This window comes from Rhopilema esculentum, chromosome 7 (genome assembly GCF_057945365.1).
Source record: "Rhopilema esculentum isolate cy_ngs chromosome 7, ASM5794536v1, whole genome shotgun sequence".
NCBI classification, from domain to species: Eukaryota; Metazoa; Cnidaria; class Scyphozoa; order Rhizostomeae; family Rhizostomatidae; genus Rhopilema; species Rhopilema esculentum.
In genome coordinates, this window is record NC_142821.1 from 1,766,263 (window position 1) to 1,783,197 (window position 16,935).

At 33.5% G+C, this 16,935-nt stretch overlaps 1 protein-coding gene across 2 annotated transcripts; it reads left to right on the forward strand.

Annotated features, from left to right (window-relative positions):
* Positions 1-694: 694 nt before the first annotated feature.
* LOC135683981 (phosphatidylinositol-3,5-bisphosphate 3-phosphatase MTMR4) lies at positions 695-16,513 on the forward strand. 2 transcript variants are annotated; one of them, XM_065199407.2, is made up of 16 exons: positions 695-872; positions 3,167-3,270; positions 4,770-4,903; positions 5,732-5,814; positions 6,583-6,746; positions 7,413-7,500; positions 8,015-8,128; positions 9,220-9,362; positions 10,668-10,766; positions 10,960-11,071; positions 11,422-11,617; positions 12,347-12,529; positions 13,686-13,853; positions 14,083-15,153; positions 15,554-15,738; positions 16,350-16,513. In XM_065199407.2, exons 2-16 carry the CDS (start codon positions 3,168-3,170, stop codon positions 16,468-16,470), a joined length of 2,964 nt encoding a protein of 987 aa, XP_065055479.2. In that variant the 5' UTR covers positions 695-872; position 3,167; the 3' UTR covers positions 16,471-16,513. The 2 variants fall into 2 exon arrangements, with proteins under 2 accessions (XP_065055479.2, XP_065055480.2); XM_065199408.2 differs by having other exon boundaries at positions 696-872; positions 6,583-6,737.
* Positions 16,514-16,935: the final 422 nt, after the last annotated feature.

The window sequence follows — 16,935 nt, forward strand, 5'->3', positions numbered from 1 at the left end:
TGTTAGTACTGTTTCACGATAACGGCAAAAGGTGTAATTGTTCTCTCCACAGACACATTCATTTTTTCTTCTAAATTTTGCTAAGTTTGAAAACATAAATGAAGTTTATTTCATGATCTGGGTTTGATGGGGGACGCCATTGCTTTAAATCCATCGAGGAAGGCAGTTATTGGAAATTGGTGTGCCCTTCCTGGGCGTGGCGTGGCATGCAGGGTTTATCTAAAATTGGCCTACAATGGTTGTTTATTGCCAAAATTTTTGTCTGTGTAAAAAATAGATTTCAAACCTTTTCTTCGACTTTTCTTACTAGGAAGTACCCAAAAATAACAATACTTTGTGATTCATTCGAATAAACGCAAAATTTCCAACAGGATGATGTTAAGAGTGCAAAGTTTTTTAAACATTGAAAAGTTTTTTGTGAATGCGCGAAATACATACTTTTTAATTATAGTCTGCAAGATATGATAGTTTTTCACGAATGGGCAGCCTTTGAAATGTATCGGTTTATATATCATGAGAAAATAGATTCAATGTTACGAGAAAAATCAGCGAATAGAGTGTGATTATTTAGTTAGACCTTAGCAGGTTTGGGTCCAAGAAGTCAATTCGCAACTGTTCTTATTGGAAGCTTTGTATCGTAATAAGTGAAAACAACAAGCACAAAAACAATTCAAGGCTGAAAAGTCACGTGATATTACGTCACAACCAGGCGAAGCTCGTTGGGTTAAAGTTTAGGCCAGTGTGAAGAAGTGTTGGGGAAATGATACCGTCTGCGCGAATAATTTTTGAAACGCCTTTGATGGATGCTCTATAGTTCTTACTGGCAGTTGTTGAAAGTTATCGAGGATATCAAAAAACCAAGCTTCTGAAAGGTTTGAAATTTTCATTTTTATCCTGGGAGATCTGCTTCCTGCGATATTAAAATGGTGTTTTTATTCTTCATGTTTCCGCTTAACCTCTGCAGTTCCTGCTTATCACTTTATCGGGAAACGGTAATTGAGTGTGGCTAAAAAGGCATAGATAAATGTAGTTTTGAATTTATTCCTTCAAATCCTTTCCTTTGATCGTGAGTCTATATTTTTCAAAATCGAAAGTAGACGGAATAGCATGTGGGCCTAAAGCTTGATACGCCTCAAGTTATTTCACACTTTGCAGATGGCAGATCACCTACTTTTCAAATGAAACCACAATGTTTAAGAATGCGTGCAAAAATCTGTTTAGCCTTGATTATCGCTCAAACATTCGTTGTCTGTGCTTTTTGGAATTGTAGGATCTATCTATCATAAATGTCGGATCTAAGTTACACCCACTCAATCGCTGCTTTGTTTTTTACAGCAAAACTCAACAGTTTCTGGAACCTTTAAATTCACTTATATGATTTTGAGAAACACCAATGCTTTATTAAATACAGACTAATATCACGAATTCTGCGCAGGCCTTGGAAAGCTACTAATTTATTCATTCAGATCACTTCATTTTCTTGGACAGTTATCACCAGACTGCCGAAAATGGAAGGGCCGTGCAGGAGTCGTTATGCGCTTAGCGCTTTACTGAAGGAATGTGTGTATTCGTGGAAATAAGATTTGCTTTGACTCTGGGGGTTTTCAGGGCCCAAGTACCATAGTGCATTTAATCCTGGAATCTTGAAATGCATTTAATCAGAATTTTATCATTTACACTGATAGTATTAAGGTTAATATCTTAATTCATCATCCTGGCTGGTTTTTTAGACCTGTTTGACCAGACGGATAATGTAATTAGGCCATATAAATCTTACCCTTAGACTTTTATAGAAAAACCTCATGTTTATTTTCAACGGTATCATTTATAAGCAAAGCCCAGCTATATGTCATCCACTTTATAAAAGAAAGCAAGGTTGGCTGTTATTTCTTAAAAGTTTTAATTTTTCAAAATCATTCATATTTGGAAAAAGTTTGATTTCTGACTAGAATATATTTTGAATGAAAAGCAAAAGTTAGAATTAAAGCTTGAATTAAAGAATGTGCAAAACCTTTGAAGAACTTATAATGGTTTCCATCGATGTCATTGGCAGGTTGGCACCTTAATGCATCAAGAGTTTAGCTTTTTTAAAAATTTATTTGTTTTTTAAATATTTTTGCTTCTACTGCTGAATTTCTTAAAACGCTTTAATCCCAGATCTACTCCCAAATAGTCTGAATTTATACAATTTTAATGAGGTTGCAGTTTTATCATTGCACAATTTACCATTGCCCATTACCAATCTACATATTACATAAGGAAATTATTACCTAATGTGGAGTATGTTAATCAAATGCATCAATATTTGTTGCATATAATTTGTTTAAAAATCCCAATGAGAGTTCAGGCTCAGAAATTAGCATCTGCTATGCTTGATGAAGTTGGAAAGAACAGCTTCTTATGAAACAAAAATGTATATATTGCTTCTCGGCACCAACTCCATGATTCAAGCAGTTTCAGGAACCCTTGTAATTCAATTCTGTCAAATATGTCTTTCATAGGAAGTCTCATGACCTGAAGTGGCAGATAGATTTTCATTATTTCCAAGTATTCAGCAGATGTAATTTGAAACTTTAGACTGTAGGAAGTGCTTTCTATTTGTTACATAATATAGAAACTCCAAGGTCTTTATATTTGTACAGATGGACTGACAGGTACTTGAAAGATTTCAGGTACTCGCTGCATTATATATTGGTTTTTTCCAAGGATAACTAGACCCATGCCTTGACTGTTTCTGTCAATCCAGTTTTATAACTGTTCAGCCTGAAGCATGGTTGCTTTTATTTTTTGCCCTACCCACAATTTCATTTGAAAGTTGTAGTCACTGGAATTCCTTAGCCTGTGGGCTTCCTGGCCAGGGCTATTATAATTTTTTCAAATCTTAATGATTTGAGAAGCCCATTGGGATAGCACCCAGGGGGTAACTGGCAGATTTACTTTTATTTTTTTGGTAAAGCTTTAATGCATTGTGGAAAAGTATAATTAAATTGAATATGTACATATCTGAAGTGCCGGAGGCAATTGAGTATGTTCAGCTATTAATTTTTGATTTTTTGATTTCAAAAATAGACAGCAGTGTTATATGATGTTAAGAAAACAAAAAAAAACTTTTGCTGATCATTGATGCACAATTTTGAAGCAGAAATTTTGTTTGCTTTTTGCTTAGAATGAATGGCGTAGCAAAAAGAAACTCCAACCATGGAAGCAACTCATCAGTACTTGAAATGCAAGACATGGCACTCCATGTCTATGGCAAAAGTCTTGTCAGTGGTAAGCCATTCTTATTTGTATGCTATTAACTCATAACTTGCTTTAGAGCTTTGCAGAATCCATTTGATGGACAGTTTATGTAAAGGCATCGTGATCATCTAGATTGCAACTGCTTCCACAATGATAAGAATCAGGGGTGGAGAGGTTTTTTATATGCCTGAGGCCAAAATCTTATGATGTGTAATGTGCCTGCACATATTGAGGCATGTTATGTAAACACAAAGCTCTCAGCAGAAATACAACAGTGGACTGAATTGATGATTCTATTAGTTGTCAATAGTATTTCTAGTAAAAACAACACAATAAGTTGTTGTTCAAAATATTTCCACCAAACAAGAACGTTTTTTAGTCAAGGGTAGCATATTACCTACGTCTCTTTAACTTTATGGTGAATTTAAAACATAACAACAAGCTAAAAACTAAATTTATTATGATTGAATAAAATGTATATATAATATGTTATATAATAGTATATATAATATATAATATGTTGATCTTGCTGTATAGTAAATACAGTATTACATTTTCTCTATGGAAAAGCCTCTGTGACCCACCAGATGGAATAAGCTGTTAAGAATGACTGGGCATTTATCCCCTAAACTTGATTAGGCTATTAAAATGTTGACAAAACAAAAAATTAAGACTATTCTCTTAGGTCAATTTACTATAGACATCTGTTTTTTAAGTATAGTTAGTTTACAAAAATGTTCTTGCAGATTTCATATTGCGCCTTTGACTGCCAGTTGCACCAGTTGCTACTCTCTGCAGCTCTGATATGAACTGCGAATGAATTCAGTTGTACTGTAATTTGATTTGTTTCAACCAAGCTACTTGTACCTGTTTCTATTGGATATAAATGTCATTGAAATGACTAAAAGATACTGAATAGAAGAACAAAAATAGATACTTTTATTTATAATAAGGATGTTATCAATTAAAATAAGAATGTCACCAAATATAAAGTTTAGACTAATTGTTTAATGTAATTACCAAAAATCCTCAAATTAGCCCTGGGGGCTTATTCAAGGGGGGGGACTTATTCAAGGGGGGCTTATAAAATTATTGTAGACATAAAGAAGACATTATCAAAAGACCTCGTTTATTAGAATTTATTTATGAGCATTTAACTAATTGCTACCAAAAGTATGCATTTGTTGTGGTAATTCAATAAAACGCCATAGGCAACCTCAGATGGCAAAAATCATCAAATGGATGGGGTCCAATTGGAGAATTTACGGTAGCAGTGGGGGCTTCTTCGAGGGGGAGGCTTATTGACAAATTGTTGTTCTAGGGTGGGTGCTTATTCAAGGGGAGGGGCTCTTTCCAGGGGGCCATTTCGAGGATTTACAGTAATTTACAAAGTGGTTGGTTTAGCTCAAGCTTCACCCCCTCAAAACATGCCACTGGTATGGACACATCTTTTAAGCACCACATGTACCTCCAAGCTCAATTTGCCTTTGCTACAACTACAAATGTATCTTTGCCCAATCTTTTTTCAGATGATGAAAATTGGTATCTTCCATTTAATCCATTGCCTGGTGAAATACATGAGCGCACATACAGCTCTAAAGAAAACTTCATTGTTCTGACCAACTACAGATTAATTATCTGCTTGTCTGATACATTTCTCAATGTAAGTTATTGATTAAATCAAAAATTTTTGGCATTAATTTGAATATCCCTTGAATTTTTGGCATTAATTTGAATATCAATAATCAGTCTTCACAAAAATCCCCTGAGATTATCAAGCTTGATGAACAAAGCATTCACACACTATTTGTTCAATGATAGTGTCGAATTTATGTCAAAAAAAGAGTGTTATGATACCTTTTTTTGGTTTGTGTTGTATGTGAGCAATTTTGTTTCATATTGTTTAGTTGTCATCCTATATTTGTAAGGCACTTCTAATTCATACTTAATATCTTCCTATAAAAACCAATGTAAATGTTTCCATTTTGATCTCCTGTTTATATTATTCAGTTAAGAAAACCTTTTTTGTTACAAAAATTAAACTGAAAGGAAGCAAACCAAGTAAAATACAGCAAAAAGATTGATAACATTCTATCACTATATGGTTATGACTTTTACAAAAAGTGTTTTATTTTTGATGTAGAGAAATATAAAATAAGCTGGTCCTCAAGAAGACTTTTTCATTTTTTGAATCAGTAGTTTAGATACATTGAATTAATAGTCAATAAGATTGGATGTTTTAGTTAAAAGTCAGAAAGCAATCTTGCTAATTGTTAGAAGGGCAAGAAACACAAGGATCTGGTAACCCAACCGTCTTACTGATATCATGGCAAATATTTAGGAAATCAACTGTATTCTTGGGTTTTCAGTGGTTTGATTTCATCCACCTTTTTACTATTTTTAGAAAGAGGTCTACTGTCTATATGGCATTGTGCACTTTTTATTGCACACAGGCTAGTTTACTGATGACTTTGTTGTCTTGTTTATGCAGATACCAATTCGTAATATAGAATATGTTGAGATAAGGGACCTGTTGGAGCTGACTGTTTATACTAAGGATGGAACTGTTGGAAGGTTGATATCATTTTGCTTTCTATGTGCATTTTTCATTCTACTTGTTTTTAATTGTCATAAATGTTTTATGCAGAACACTGAAATCCTTGCATTCAGTCTTACTGAAGGCTGTCTGTTATTGTTAATGAAGCAATTTCATAAGAATATTTTTGGTTCTGCATATATTTAGTCTTGGTCTATTTTAACATGTTTACAACACTTTCAATAACCGTTAGGTAAGGTATTATTAATTAATGGAGTAACTAGCAAAGTAGTCTTTGCAGATTAGGCAGGTTGCTTTTCTGGTTGGATTTTGATATGCATATTTGATATCCATTTAAATTTGTGCACTTTTGGCTTGCTATCAGCCATGATGCATCAATTTCTCAACTTCATTTCCTCCATTTGTTTTAAACAAAGCCTGGACCAATGGCCCCTTTGGGTTGCTACACACTATAATTGTATTCAAGATTATATGTGTCCAGTCATGCTTGTATCAATTGATTCTATATTTATGTAATCCCTATAGAGAAGTAGTGAAATTAATTTTAACAAAATGTTTCTCCATCCTGGCAGCCATGATGTTTATAAGTAGATCATAGACTAAAATGATTGTAAAGCACCAGTAAGCTCCTGCATTTAGATATATGAAATGATCCACCACTCACTTGTACTGGAAGCTTGTACTTGAAGCTTGTACTTGTACTTATACTGTACTGGAATGACAATAAAATGCCAAACAAATTTCCATTAAAAGTTATATATATTTATGCAGAGTTTTTATTGAAGGTTGAGTTTTGATACACCAGAAGCATCTACGAAGTGGTGGCAATTTCTAACAACAGCCTCAGCAACCCCAGGAAAAGTTAATGACCTTTTTGCCTTCATGTTTCACACCTACTTAAAGAAGTCACAAAGTGGATCATTATCTTTGAATCAAAATGGTTTGTTTGGTATCTAATTGTTAAATGTTTTCTTTAGTTGCTTTGAGTTGTTTTAAATTTGCTTGTTACAAAGATATGATTTTGTTTAAGGAACACCCTGTTCTGTACAATGGATGTATGAGTACATTGTTTTGAAAGACAGCAAAATGCAAAAAATAAACAATTTTTTTCTAAATAAGTACCTAAACTTTTTGGTGTGTCTAAGTCTTCTCAAGAATATTTTATTCTGACCCTAAAGTCATAATTTCTTCATTCTTAAGCGATTCAACCTATAAATTGGTAAGAGTAAAGAAATAATGATGAAAAATCTGTAGAAAATAAACCATAATGCGTAGTACATTGGAATACTATTTGCTAAAGATCAGTTTCTTTAACTCTGAAAAATTGGATCTTCTTCTTTCTTGACCCTTTACTTATGGACTCTTTGCTTCCAACACTTGCAAAGAATGAGACAATGGAAGTGAAGAAAAACTGGGGTTCAATAATTTCACTAGATGAAGTCACTTTCATTTCTTGTCCCCACGTTCTAAAATTTAAATCCTTTGTTTACAGAAGCCTAATTTGAATTATATTTAATCTTTTAGCTGTGACTATCAATTTTTAATTAAATTTGTCGTTTTTCCCTTAAACTTGCCAAACCTTTAAAATATACAGTATCCATTTTCTTATTTGCAGATGCAAGTGTCTTTATATCTGAGCTCAAGAGACTTGAATTTGACACCAGAAGTATCTGGAGAATTTCAGAGATTAATTCTAAGTTTGAGTAGGTTTTTTGTTTCCTCTTTAATAAGTTAATAAAAAATAGTTAGTTCATCTTGGCTATCCCAGCCTGTTATTTATGTGCTCTTGACTCTTTGTAATATGTTAGTTATAGAGTATATAATTTCCTGTGAAGCAAACACTCCATTCTTTCTTAGTGTATGATCAGATTCTATTCTGTTTGAATCAATTCCTAATAATTTAAGCCAAGCTTAATCTTGATTTTCATTGGCTGAGACCCTCCAAGTGTTTAGAATAAATGTCCAGCTTTTTCTATTTTTCCTGAAGAACCCTGTAGTTTTTTTTGGGGAAAAATGAACACAATGCTGCTGAAAACTGCAAGACTGCAACCAAGCTGATTTCAAATTCTGATGGTTTTGCTACAATTATTGCAATTCTGTGCTTTGAGTAGCATTGTAGACTTCTGGGAAAGGGGAAACATAAATTTTTTTGTTTGCTCAAAAAGTTTATCAAATCTTTATGATAAATTGTAGCTTACTAATTCTACCTGTTTTTAGGATTTGTCCTAGCTACCCCAAATTTCATATTGTTCCTGCATGGACAAGTGATAAGGACCTCATGGAAAGCTCAAAATTTAGATCCATTGGACGTTTTCCATCTGTGGTGTGGAGGTAAGATTGCATATAGCAGTTATTTGTTTAACTTTGCAAATTCTAGGCTTTGTCTAAGTCATAAGGTCTATAGGTCTACATATACACTCCCCTCAAGAAAGTACCCAGACAGTTCTAAGATTGATTGCGCTAACAGAAAAAACAAAATTGAAGCTGGTGATAACGACTTTTTAACTTAGTAATAATAATTTTTTGAGAAACCTTTCCAAAATAAATCAGAACATTAAAATGCTGCAAAACTTCTGTGCTTTTTATCTGTTATCATTTTTTGTTAAAATGAGAAACCTTTGGGACACAAGCCTTGGACTCAGGTCGAATGGATTTTTTGGAAATTTTTTACAACATGGTAATTTTTTACAAACTTGTTGTTGAGACACAAATATTTTTGAATAGAGAGAAATACAATGTGTTTACTCTCAGTTGGCAAAAATGTTTGCATGGAGATGTCACCAATCGATTATATAACATGGATGACATTTGGTAACATTTTACCAAATCAAAAACTTTCTTGCAAAGCAGAGATCTCGTTCAGTGCAGGGCCATAAAACCATATTATTTCTTTACTGCTGCAAGTCTTGCTGAAATCGGTTGGTACAAGGGTACATTCACAATTCTTTATCATTTTCCTTGCAATATTTATCAACAGCTTTCCATGAAAACTGACTTTGAAATTTGTAAATAAATTTTTCTAACAACAGATTCTTAACTTTATTCGAAACTGTCCTGATACTTTTGTGAGGGGTGGGGGGTGTACAGTAACTGAATGACAAATTACACCAAAGCTTCAAAATTTCTACTAAATTGAAAGTGTGAGTAGAGCATCAATTATCGAAATGTTGGAGATAGATACACAAAAAATTTAGGATTAAGGCTTTATGTGTGTAATTGAGAAATCTGAGCCTGCAAGTGTTTTTTAATTGTTTTTTTAGAGCAGTTGCTTTTTTTGATAAGTAATTGAAAGTAAATTTATAGCTGTTAATTTGTAAAGGGTGCTGCTTTAACCATTCTGTCTTTTTTACAAATATTTCTTTTTTTCTGTTACTGTTTATGTCTGAATGTTACTGAAAGCTATTATTTTCATGAATTTCAAGGGATGTAAAAAATGGAGCAGTATTGGCAAGAGCTAGTCAGCCTGAAGTTGGGTTGTTTGGATGGAGATGCAGTGAAGATGAAAAGCTCTTATCATCAGTTGCTAGGTCTGCGTTGCTAAATAGCTGGACACATGTGCCCATTGGTAAGTACACTCTTTGCAATTTTTTTTATGTACAAAGAATACATATAGGAATGGCTGGGGACCCTGTAAGTAACTAACCAATGAAGTGACACGGTTTCCATAATAGAATGCTACAAAAAGAATTCCTATTTTTCTCTAATTAGTCTCCTGATTTCTACTACTTGCGGCTGCGAAATGATGTTGACTCAACATCATCAGTAAGTCAATTTTGCAAATTTTTATTTTGGCCATGCCAAAAGGGAAGTTGGCACATCTTCACTAGGACGGGCTGATGAATTGGGTGGACCCTTTGGCTGCAGCCAAACAACACATTTTTTGGTTCTGATACTGGGGGTTATGCTGTTGCAGTTTCAGAATGCCTGGCGAGGAATTCCTACTTTCCTCTAATTAGAGTCCCGCTTGCTTTTGCTTGCAGCTACGAAATGATGTTGACTCAACTCAACATCTTAGCCAGAATATGGTTTGTTGAAAGTTAATGTTGCAACTTTATCTCACTCATGTTTGCTCATACTTAACAAGTGTTTCTGACCCTATTGTGATATTAGGCAACTTCAGTGCAAATTTGAAAGAAGAATAAAAGAAGCATGAAATCGACTTATATTGTATATGATTAAAGTGCTATACGGTATACACAGTTAATCAGTGAAAATACAGCTGACTACGATGCACTGATCGATTGATTGATTGATCATCCGAATGTGCTGCATATTGTATCATCTTATGGTGTCTTAAGAACTTTACTACACTGATCACAAGCCACCTTATCTAACTATGAAACTTTGAATGAAACAACAAGCTCTTCAACTTTTTTTATGAGCCATCATCGTGAATGGATGCAGATGACTGTGAATCAACATTAATCACCATGAAGCTGTGCTAATAATTGTGAATCAGTGTAGTTGATCGAAAGTCGTCATGAATCATAAATCTGTTAAAGTTGTCGTAAATCAGCTCCAGTGATCATGAATCTTTATAAATCATCATCAATCTGCATAAATGAAAACAAATCAACATTAGAGAACTTGATCCACCGTCAATGAAAATTCTCACAATTGGCAATAACCAATGAGTCAGATTTATTGTAAGAGTGTAAATTATTTTCAGTATCCCGATACACCCCAACAATTATATAATAACAATCAATGTAAGTAAATTGTACCTGGAAAATTTTTTTTCTTTTTGAAAATAATTAACGACCTTTCAAGCATAGCCCGTTATCAAGTAAAATAGAAAAGTGATGATACAACTAAATAATTAACAATTATTATTTGAAAAGCATTTGAGAGTTTCTAATCTTTTATGCAGAGCCTGGTAAGACAATGAAGCCATTGTTAGTTATTGATGCAAGGTCATATACAGCAGCATTTGCAAACAGAGCTAAAGGTGGTGGATTTGAATACCAGGGTATGTTATTTGAATTTCAATAGACTTTGATGAAAACAAGAAATTATCTCGAGCAAGTGAATTGTGTCTAGAGATCGTGAATGAGAAATACCATGATAAAATTAAACAAAGCATGATAAAATGAAAGAAAACCCAAGTTTTTAGGATATTCCATATGATTCAAATTGAAATAACTGAGCTGTTTTTTGTTTAGAATATTATGCTGATTGTCAAATTCAGTTTATGAGTTTGACAAACATCCATGGGATTCGCAAAAGTTTTCAGAGTTTAAGAACTCTTTGTCAACAAGGACAAGACCAGACCAAGTAAGAATGTATTTAATTTTTATTTTAACTTTTTTTAAGTGATATTTTTGGCATTCCTTATCTACATGTTATGTCGCTGTTTCATTAGAGACAAAGTTTTTAGGTTAGGAGCCCAATGCTCTTCTGTACAATGTATACCAGGGTCTCTTAATCTGTCCTTTTTTTTGATTAACTGGAATTGTAGTAGAACTTGATGCTAAAATAACAGTTTAATAACACAACAGAGTTGTTCAGAAAGCTTTAGATGACAAAATAGATTTTAAACTAAATATCTTCAAGCATTTTGACATTCTCTGAGAGAAATACATGGTAAATCATTCTGAACCTACTTTGATTTTCTATTTTTCTAGCTGGATGTCATCATTAGAGGCAACCAAATGGCTCCACTATTTGTCAGTCCTATTTAGATCAGCGGCATTGATTGTTAATGCCATCAGAAATGAAGGACAGTCTGTTTTGGTTCATTGCTCAGATGGTTGGGATAGAACCGCACAACTTGTTTCACTTGCTAAACTCTTAATGGATCCTTTTTATCGAACCATAAAGGTACTTCTGATCTTGTACTGGGTTGTGGTATATTACCTATATATAAACAACTTAAAGTCATAAAGTTTTGTACTATAACCAATCCAGTTTGCAAATTCAGAGAAATAAATAAATTGAATTCAAAAAGAAAAAATCTTTTGCTATTTAAGGTAATCAAGGATTAGTGCCTCTGAATTTCATCTTTAGATGATACTAGAGTCACTCAGAAATGTGTAAAGTTTTGACTATTCAATGGTTATGGTTATGTCATTACAATTGTTGTTATGTGAGTGGATAGGACCTGTAAAGTCAGTAGGAAATTATGTCTTGCACTTTGGCTAAGTTGTTGAATCACTAAACTGGCCCAAGCAAAAAACACTTAAAACCAACAAATTCTGAGAATTGTACTGAAAATTTCAGTATATCAGCAATGACACAACTTTGGTAGGAATCAAACTCATAACAAGCAACACAGGAGTCAATGTGATAGCAACTGAGCTACCTTGTCATGTTTTAGGACCTAACGCTGTGACATTGTTTTTCAGAGAGTGAGTGCTATTGCTGGAATATTATGTAGCATATTATTGATTAGGAATCAGTTGAATTCAGTTAACCCAAACATTAGTAAATGTATTGTGATACAGACTAGCAAAGTTCATTTTCTAGAAAGCAAATTATTATCATATTAAGTACTGTTTGGATGACCATTGATTGAAGGGCACAAGTATATGTGGTGTATTTTCTTTTCAGGGTTTCCAAACTCTCATTGAGCGTGAATGGCTTGATTTTGGACATAAGTTTGGTGATCGATGCGGCCATTCTATTGAAAGAGATGTGAATGAGCGGAGCCCTGTTTTTTTACAATGGCTTGATTGTGTACATCAGCTTGTGAAGCAATTTCCTACTGCTTTTGAGTTCAATGAGCACTTATTGGTAAGTTTAATAAGCAGAAGTCCTGCATTTATTGCTTTGTAAAGGCCGCAAGCATGATGTGATATTGCATGTGACAAGAACGACCTCTTATGCAGTCTTTGCTATATATCTTGGTATCTCTTGCAATCTCTTTGCCTGGGACTGTGAGGCCTTTTTGTTTGGCACTCTTGCGAACTCAACCAGGCAAGCGCATGATCTGTAATTCTGAGGAACAAATGTTTCACCAATAAACACATTTCCAGTCATCTTTTGAATATCAATGCACCTGCAAATGCTTAGGAATTCCATAGGCACTAAGCATTTTAATTACAAAGCCCTAAGAACATTGTCTGGGCAGTTAAAGCATTTTTAAAAAGGTTTGGAACAACCTTTTGCGATCATCTGGCAGTAATGTTTATTTGACTTTTGTGCTGTTCATCAAATTGGGTATTTGGTTTTTTTTGAGTGCATTGAAGGTTATCCTCTGAGAGTTGATTTTCATTTGATGTTACCTTACAGCAACAGGCCTTGTGAGGAGCAAAAAGCAGGCGCCTGACAAACTTAGCATCTTCAACTTTCTAGACGCTAAATTGAGCCTCATCAAATATCATTAATAGCAAAATTTGGTTTTTCACATTTAGTTTTTAGACAGCATAAATGGATTAGGCTCTCAATCAATCAAGATCCCACAACTCTCTAGGCACATGCAGATTGATCAAGCTTGAGTGCTTCTCCTTACAAGGCCTGTACAGCAAAGTACATTATAACAGGATTTTACAGTTTTCATAAACATTCTGAACATTTATTATTAGCATTGTGTATTTTTATTATTAACATTGGCTATCTTTGCTGGGAGCAATCGCTTCTGCAAGAAAAATCAAGTTGGTGCTTGTGCATTCTTGGAATTTTTTCTTATGAAAGTGTCTGGATTCTTATTCTGAATTGTCTCTCTGCCCATGCTTCACACTATATCATACCTAGAGTGCATTATTCATCAACAGAATTTCCTCCTTTTGACCCTGAAATTCTTTTTTGGTGCTGCTTTGCACTATATTTTGGAAGTTTGAGATATATGGATCTTCAATTATAAGTATGATACTCATGCTTTTAATTGAAATAATTATGGTTTTATTAAATCTTTCCCATTTATGAGTGTTCTTTACCCATTCAATTCTAGGTTAAGCTGGCATTACATACTTACAGCTGTCTATATGGGACTTTTCTATGCAACAATGCTCGAGAGAGACAAGAGATTAAATTGAAACAGAATACATCACAGATTTGGGAACTGTTTAAGGCATCAAAGAATGACTACAAAAACTTTCTATACATACATAAGCAGAGAGTAGGTCTTTGTTTTTTAAGCCATATTGCCATGTTTTATTTGAAGTTTTATTTTACTTTTGCTAAGCATTAATGAATTTGTCTGCTTGGCAATTCAGCCATTATTCAAATGTTGTTGTGTTTTTTATGGTGCTGAACTTTTTGTAGTCAAGCTCAGAAATGTTCAATATTATTACATTTAAGATGACAATTTAAGGAAAATATCATTTATGTACTTTTTTATCTTTAAGGTTTTGTATCCAAATTACCAAATTCGGCATTTGGTACTTTGGGAAAAGGTTTATTTACCGAAAACTCCGAAATTTGCTGATGTTGTTGAATACGAAGAGGATTTGGCCAATTTGGCCATGGAGAACAACGAATCTGGATACCTACCTGATGATCATGACATAGGACTTTCGTGTACGAAAGCAGATGTTGCAGCAGAAAAAAAGGACATTAACAAAAATGGTTTTTGTGGAGAGATGCATCAAAATGATCCTGTTGATTGCAATGGACATGTAAATAGTGAGAAAGATAATGTCAAAAATAAGGTCAAAAAAATATTCAATGATTTGGCAAATGGTGATGATATTTGTTGTTGTAAAGGAGATCAAAATGGTTTTAATGATAAAGCGGAATTGGTTAGTGAATGTATTAACTGTAATGAAAACGGATTTTTAGATAAGGGTAATGATTCTAATGAAGGACTACTAAGTAGCAGTGAAAAGAACAATTGTACTGATGGTTGTGGGGAAAGTAGTGAAATGAAGCAGGATGATGTTGGAGAATGTTGCGATGATTCTTTATACACGAGTACAACAAGCAGTACAAAGACTATAACTTTTAATACTGAAGGTGAAACAATTCTTTCAGATGATAAAAATAAAACAGAAGAGAACTCTAATTCAGAGCCTACAACACCAAAAAGTGGAAAATTTATAGGGCATCGTAGAACTCACAGTTCTGATGGCTCACCAGTTAAAAACGTAATCAAAACTGTTTCATATTCGGAGGGAATGACCTCTTCAGCATATTACTCTCAAGAAATTCCTGAACAGGTCCCAATTAAATCATTGCAAAATCCTTCAGAAAATGTGAATTTGATTAGCAAGTTGCTGTCAATTGATGGACTAATTAAATCAGAGGACACATTGCAACAAAGATTGCAAGAAATTAACTTAGAACATAGTGCAGAAGTGCGAAAATGGCATAGAAGATTTGAATCAGAAAGAAAAGCAAGGCTGCATATGGCTAGTAGAAGAGAAGATGTACAATCAACTTCTTCATCAAGAAAAACCAGTGAAAATTGTGATGATGTGGTAAGGTCACTATAAAATTAATTTGATGTATCGTATGGAAAGTTGTTAGAAAAATGTTGGAAAGTTCAATTTAGTTGTTAGAAAACACCATTGCAGGTAAATGTTCCTCTATTTTTATTTTTCCCTTCCAAGTTTTTGCAATCTTACAATATATATATATTTATACATTGTTTCCAAGCTAAGATATTATACAGAAACTGGTAGATAATTCATTTTCAGAATCCTGTTGTTCCATGCCAAAAGAGGTGATATTTTAGAATATATTCTGAACATTAAACAATTTAACTATTTACACATGTGATTATTTACAAGTGAATACTCTTGTTTAAAATTTTACAGCTTCTTTTCTTAGTAATTAGAGACCTGGTTGATTAATGTTTTGTGTTTGGTTTTCTTTAAGGCTGTCTATTCAGACTCAGCAAGTGTTGAAACTCAGTCATTGTCCAGTATTAGCAATGAAGAAAGCTGGGAGAGAGTCCAGATGGAAGAAACACTGGCCACACGTTGGGTCCCTGACCACATAGTGAATATTTGCACAGAATGCAATCAACAATTCAATTTAGTTGTTAGAAAACACCATTGCAGGTAAATGTTCCTCTGTTTTTATTTTCTCTTCCAAGTTTTTGCAATCTTACAATCCCCAAAATTTAAAGGTATTACATAGCAATAGCTGCTAATGATTTCTTCATAATTTTGTAAGGGAAAATGTTCATGAGTTATTTCTACATTGCTAGAGTGACTAGACATGGTTTTGCCTTGCAATTTCTTTCTTCAGCTTCATTTTAAGCCAGCCTATCATTATTTCAATAAAATCTTAGATTTTAAGTAAAGACTCTGTTTTTCTTTTTTGAAAGCACTAGTTGTTTAAAAGTACTGTTATTTCCATCTTGGTCTAAATTTCTATTTTCATCAAGACAATAAACACAATGAATTTATTGTCTGACATTAAGTCTTTTTAAATTGTTTTCATAGCGTTAAGGGGCTATGTACTTTGCCATCAGGTTGAATAATGATACTGAAAAATAAAAAACGGTCAGAATAATAAAACAAAATGAGAAATCATCAAGTTAAATCTGTTTTGATAAAGTGGTTTGTACAAAAGACCTACCACCTTGATTCAAATTGACTCTATTAGCAAAAGACTCTCTCTTACATAATGCAGCAGTTAAGAATTTTCTTTTTATCTTTTATTCTAGAAAATGTGGAAGAATATTTTGTGGTGCTTGTGCAAATCAGTATATGCCATTACCCGATGAGCAACTGTATGAACCTGTGAGAGTATGCAGTCAGTGTTTTGAACAGCATTACACAGCCTAAATTTTTATTGTAGATCATAATTCACTAAAACTGTAGTTGCTAACTGAAAAAATATCACATTTTACCACCAATTGTGGGCAATAACTGGGAGTTGCAGATTAGAATATTTTACCTTGGGTGGAAATTCTCCTGGTAAATTTACAGCCTTTACCCAGTGTTAGATTTCTGCACCTTTGATCATCAGATCAGAACTAGTTTTTGGTTTAAGGTCTGCATCTAGATGTTTAGAGACCCAAAATTGTTTTGAAATACCCATACTTAAGTTATAATTTGAAGTAAAATTAGTGTAAAATTGGCCATTGAACACCAAAGGATGTTTTAAAAACATATATTTATTGCCTCTTTTCAATCTGATGCTAAGATAAATCAAAATTTGATGCACCCTTAGATCCAGATAAATCTTACTAAAAGATTCTGTCTCTATGCCTTTGAATTATTTGTTCCTTTCATGTGCAGTACAGTACA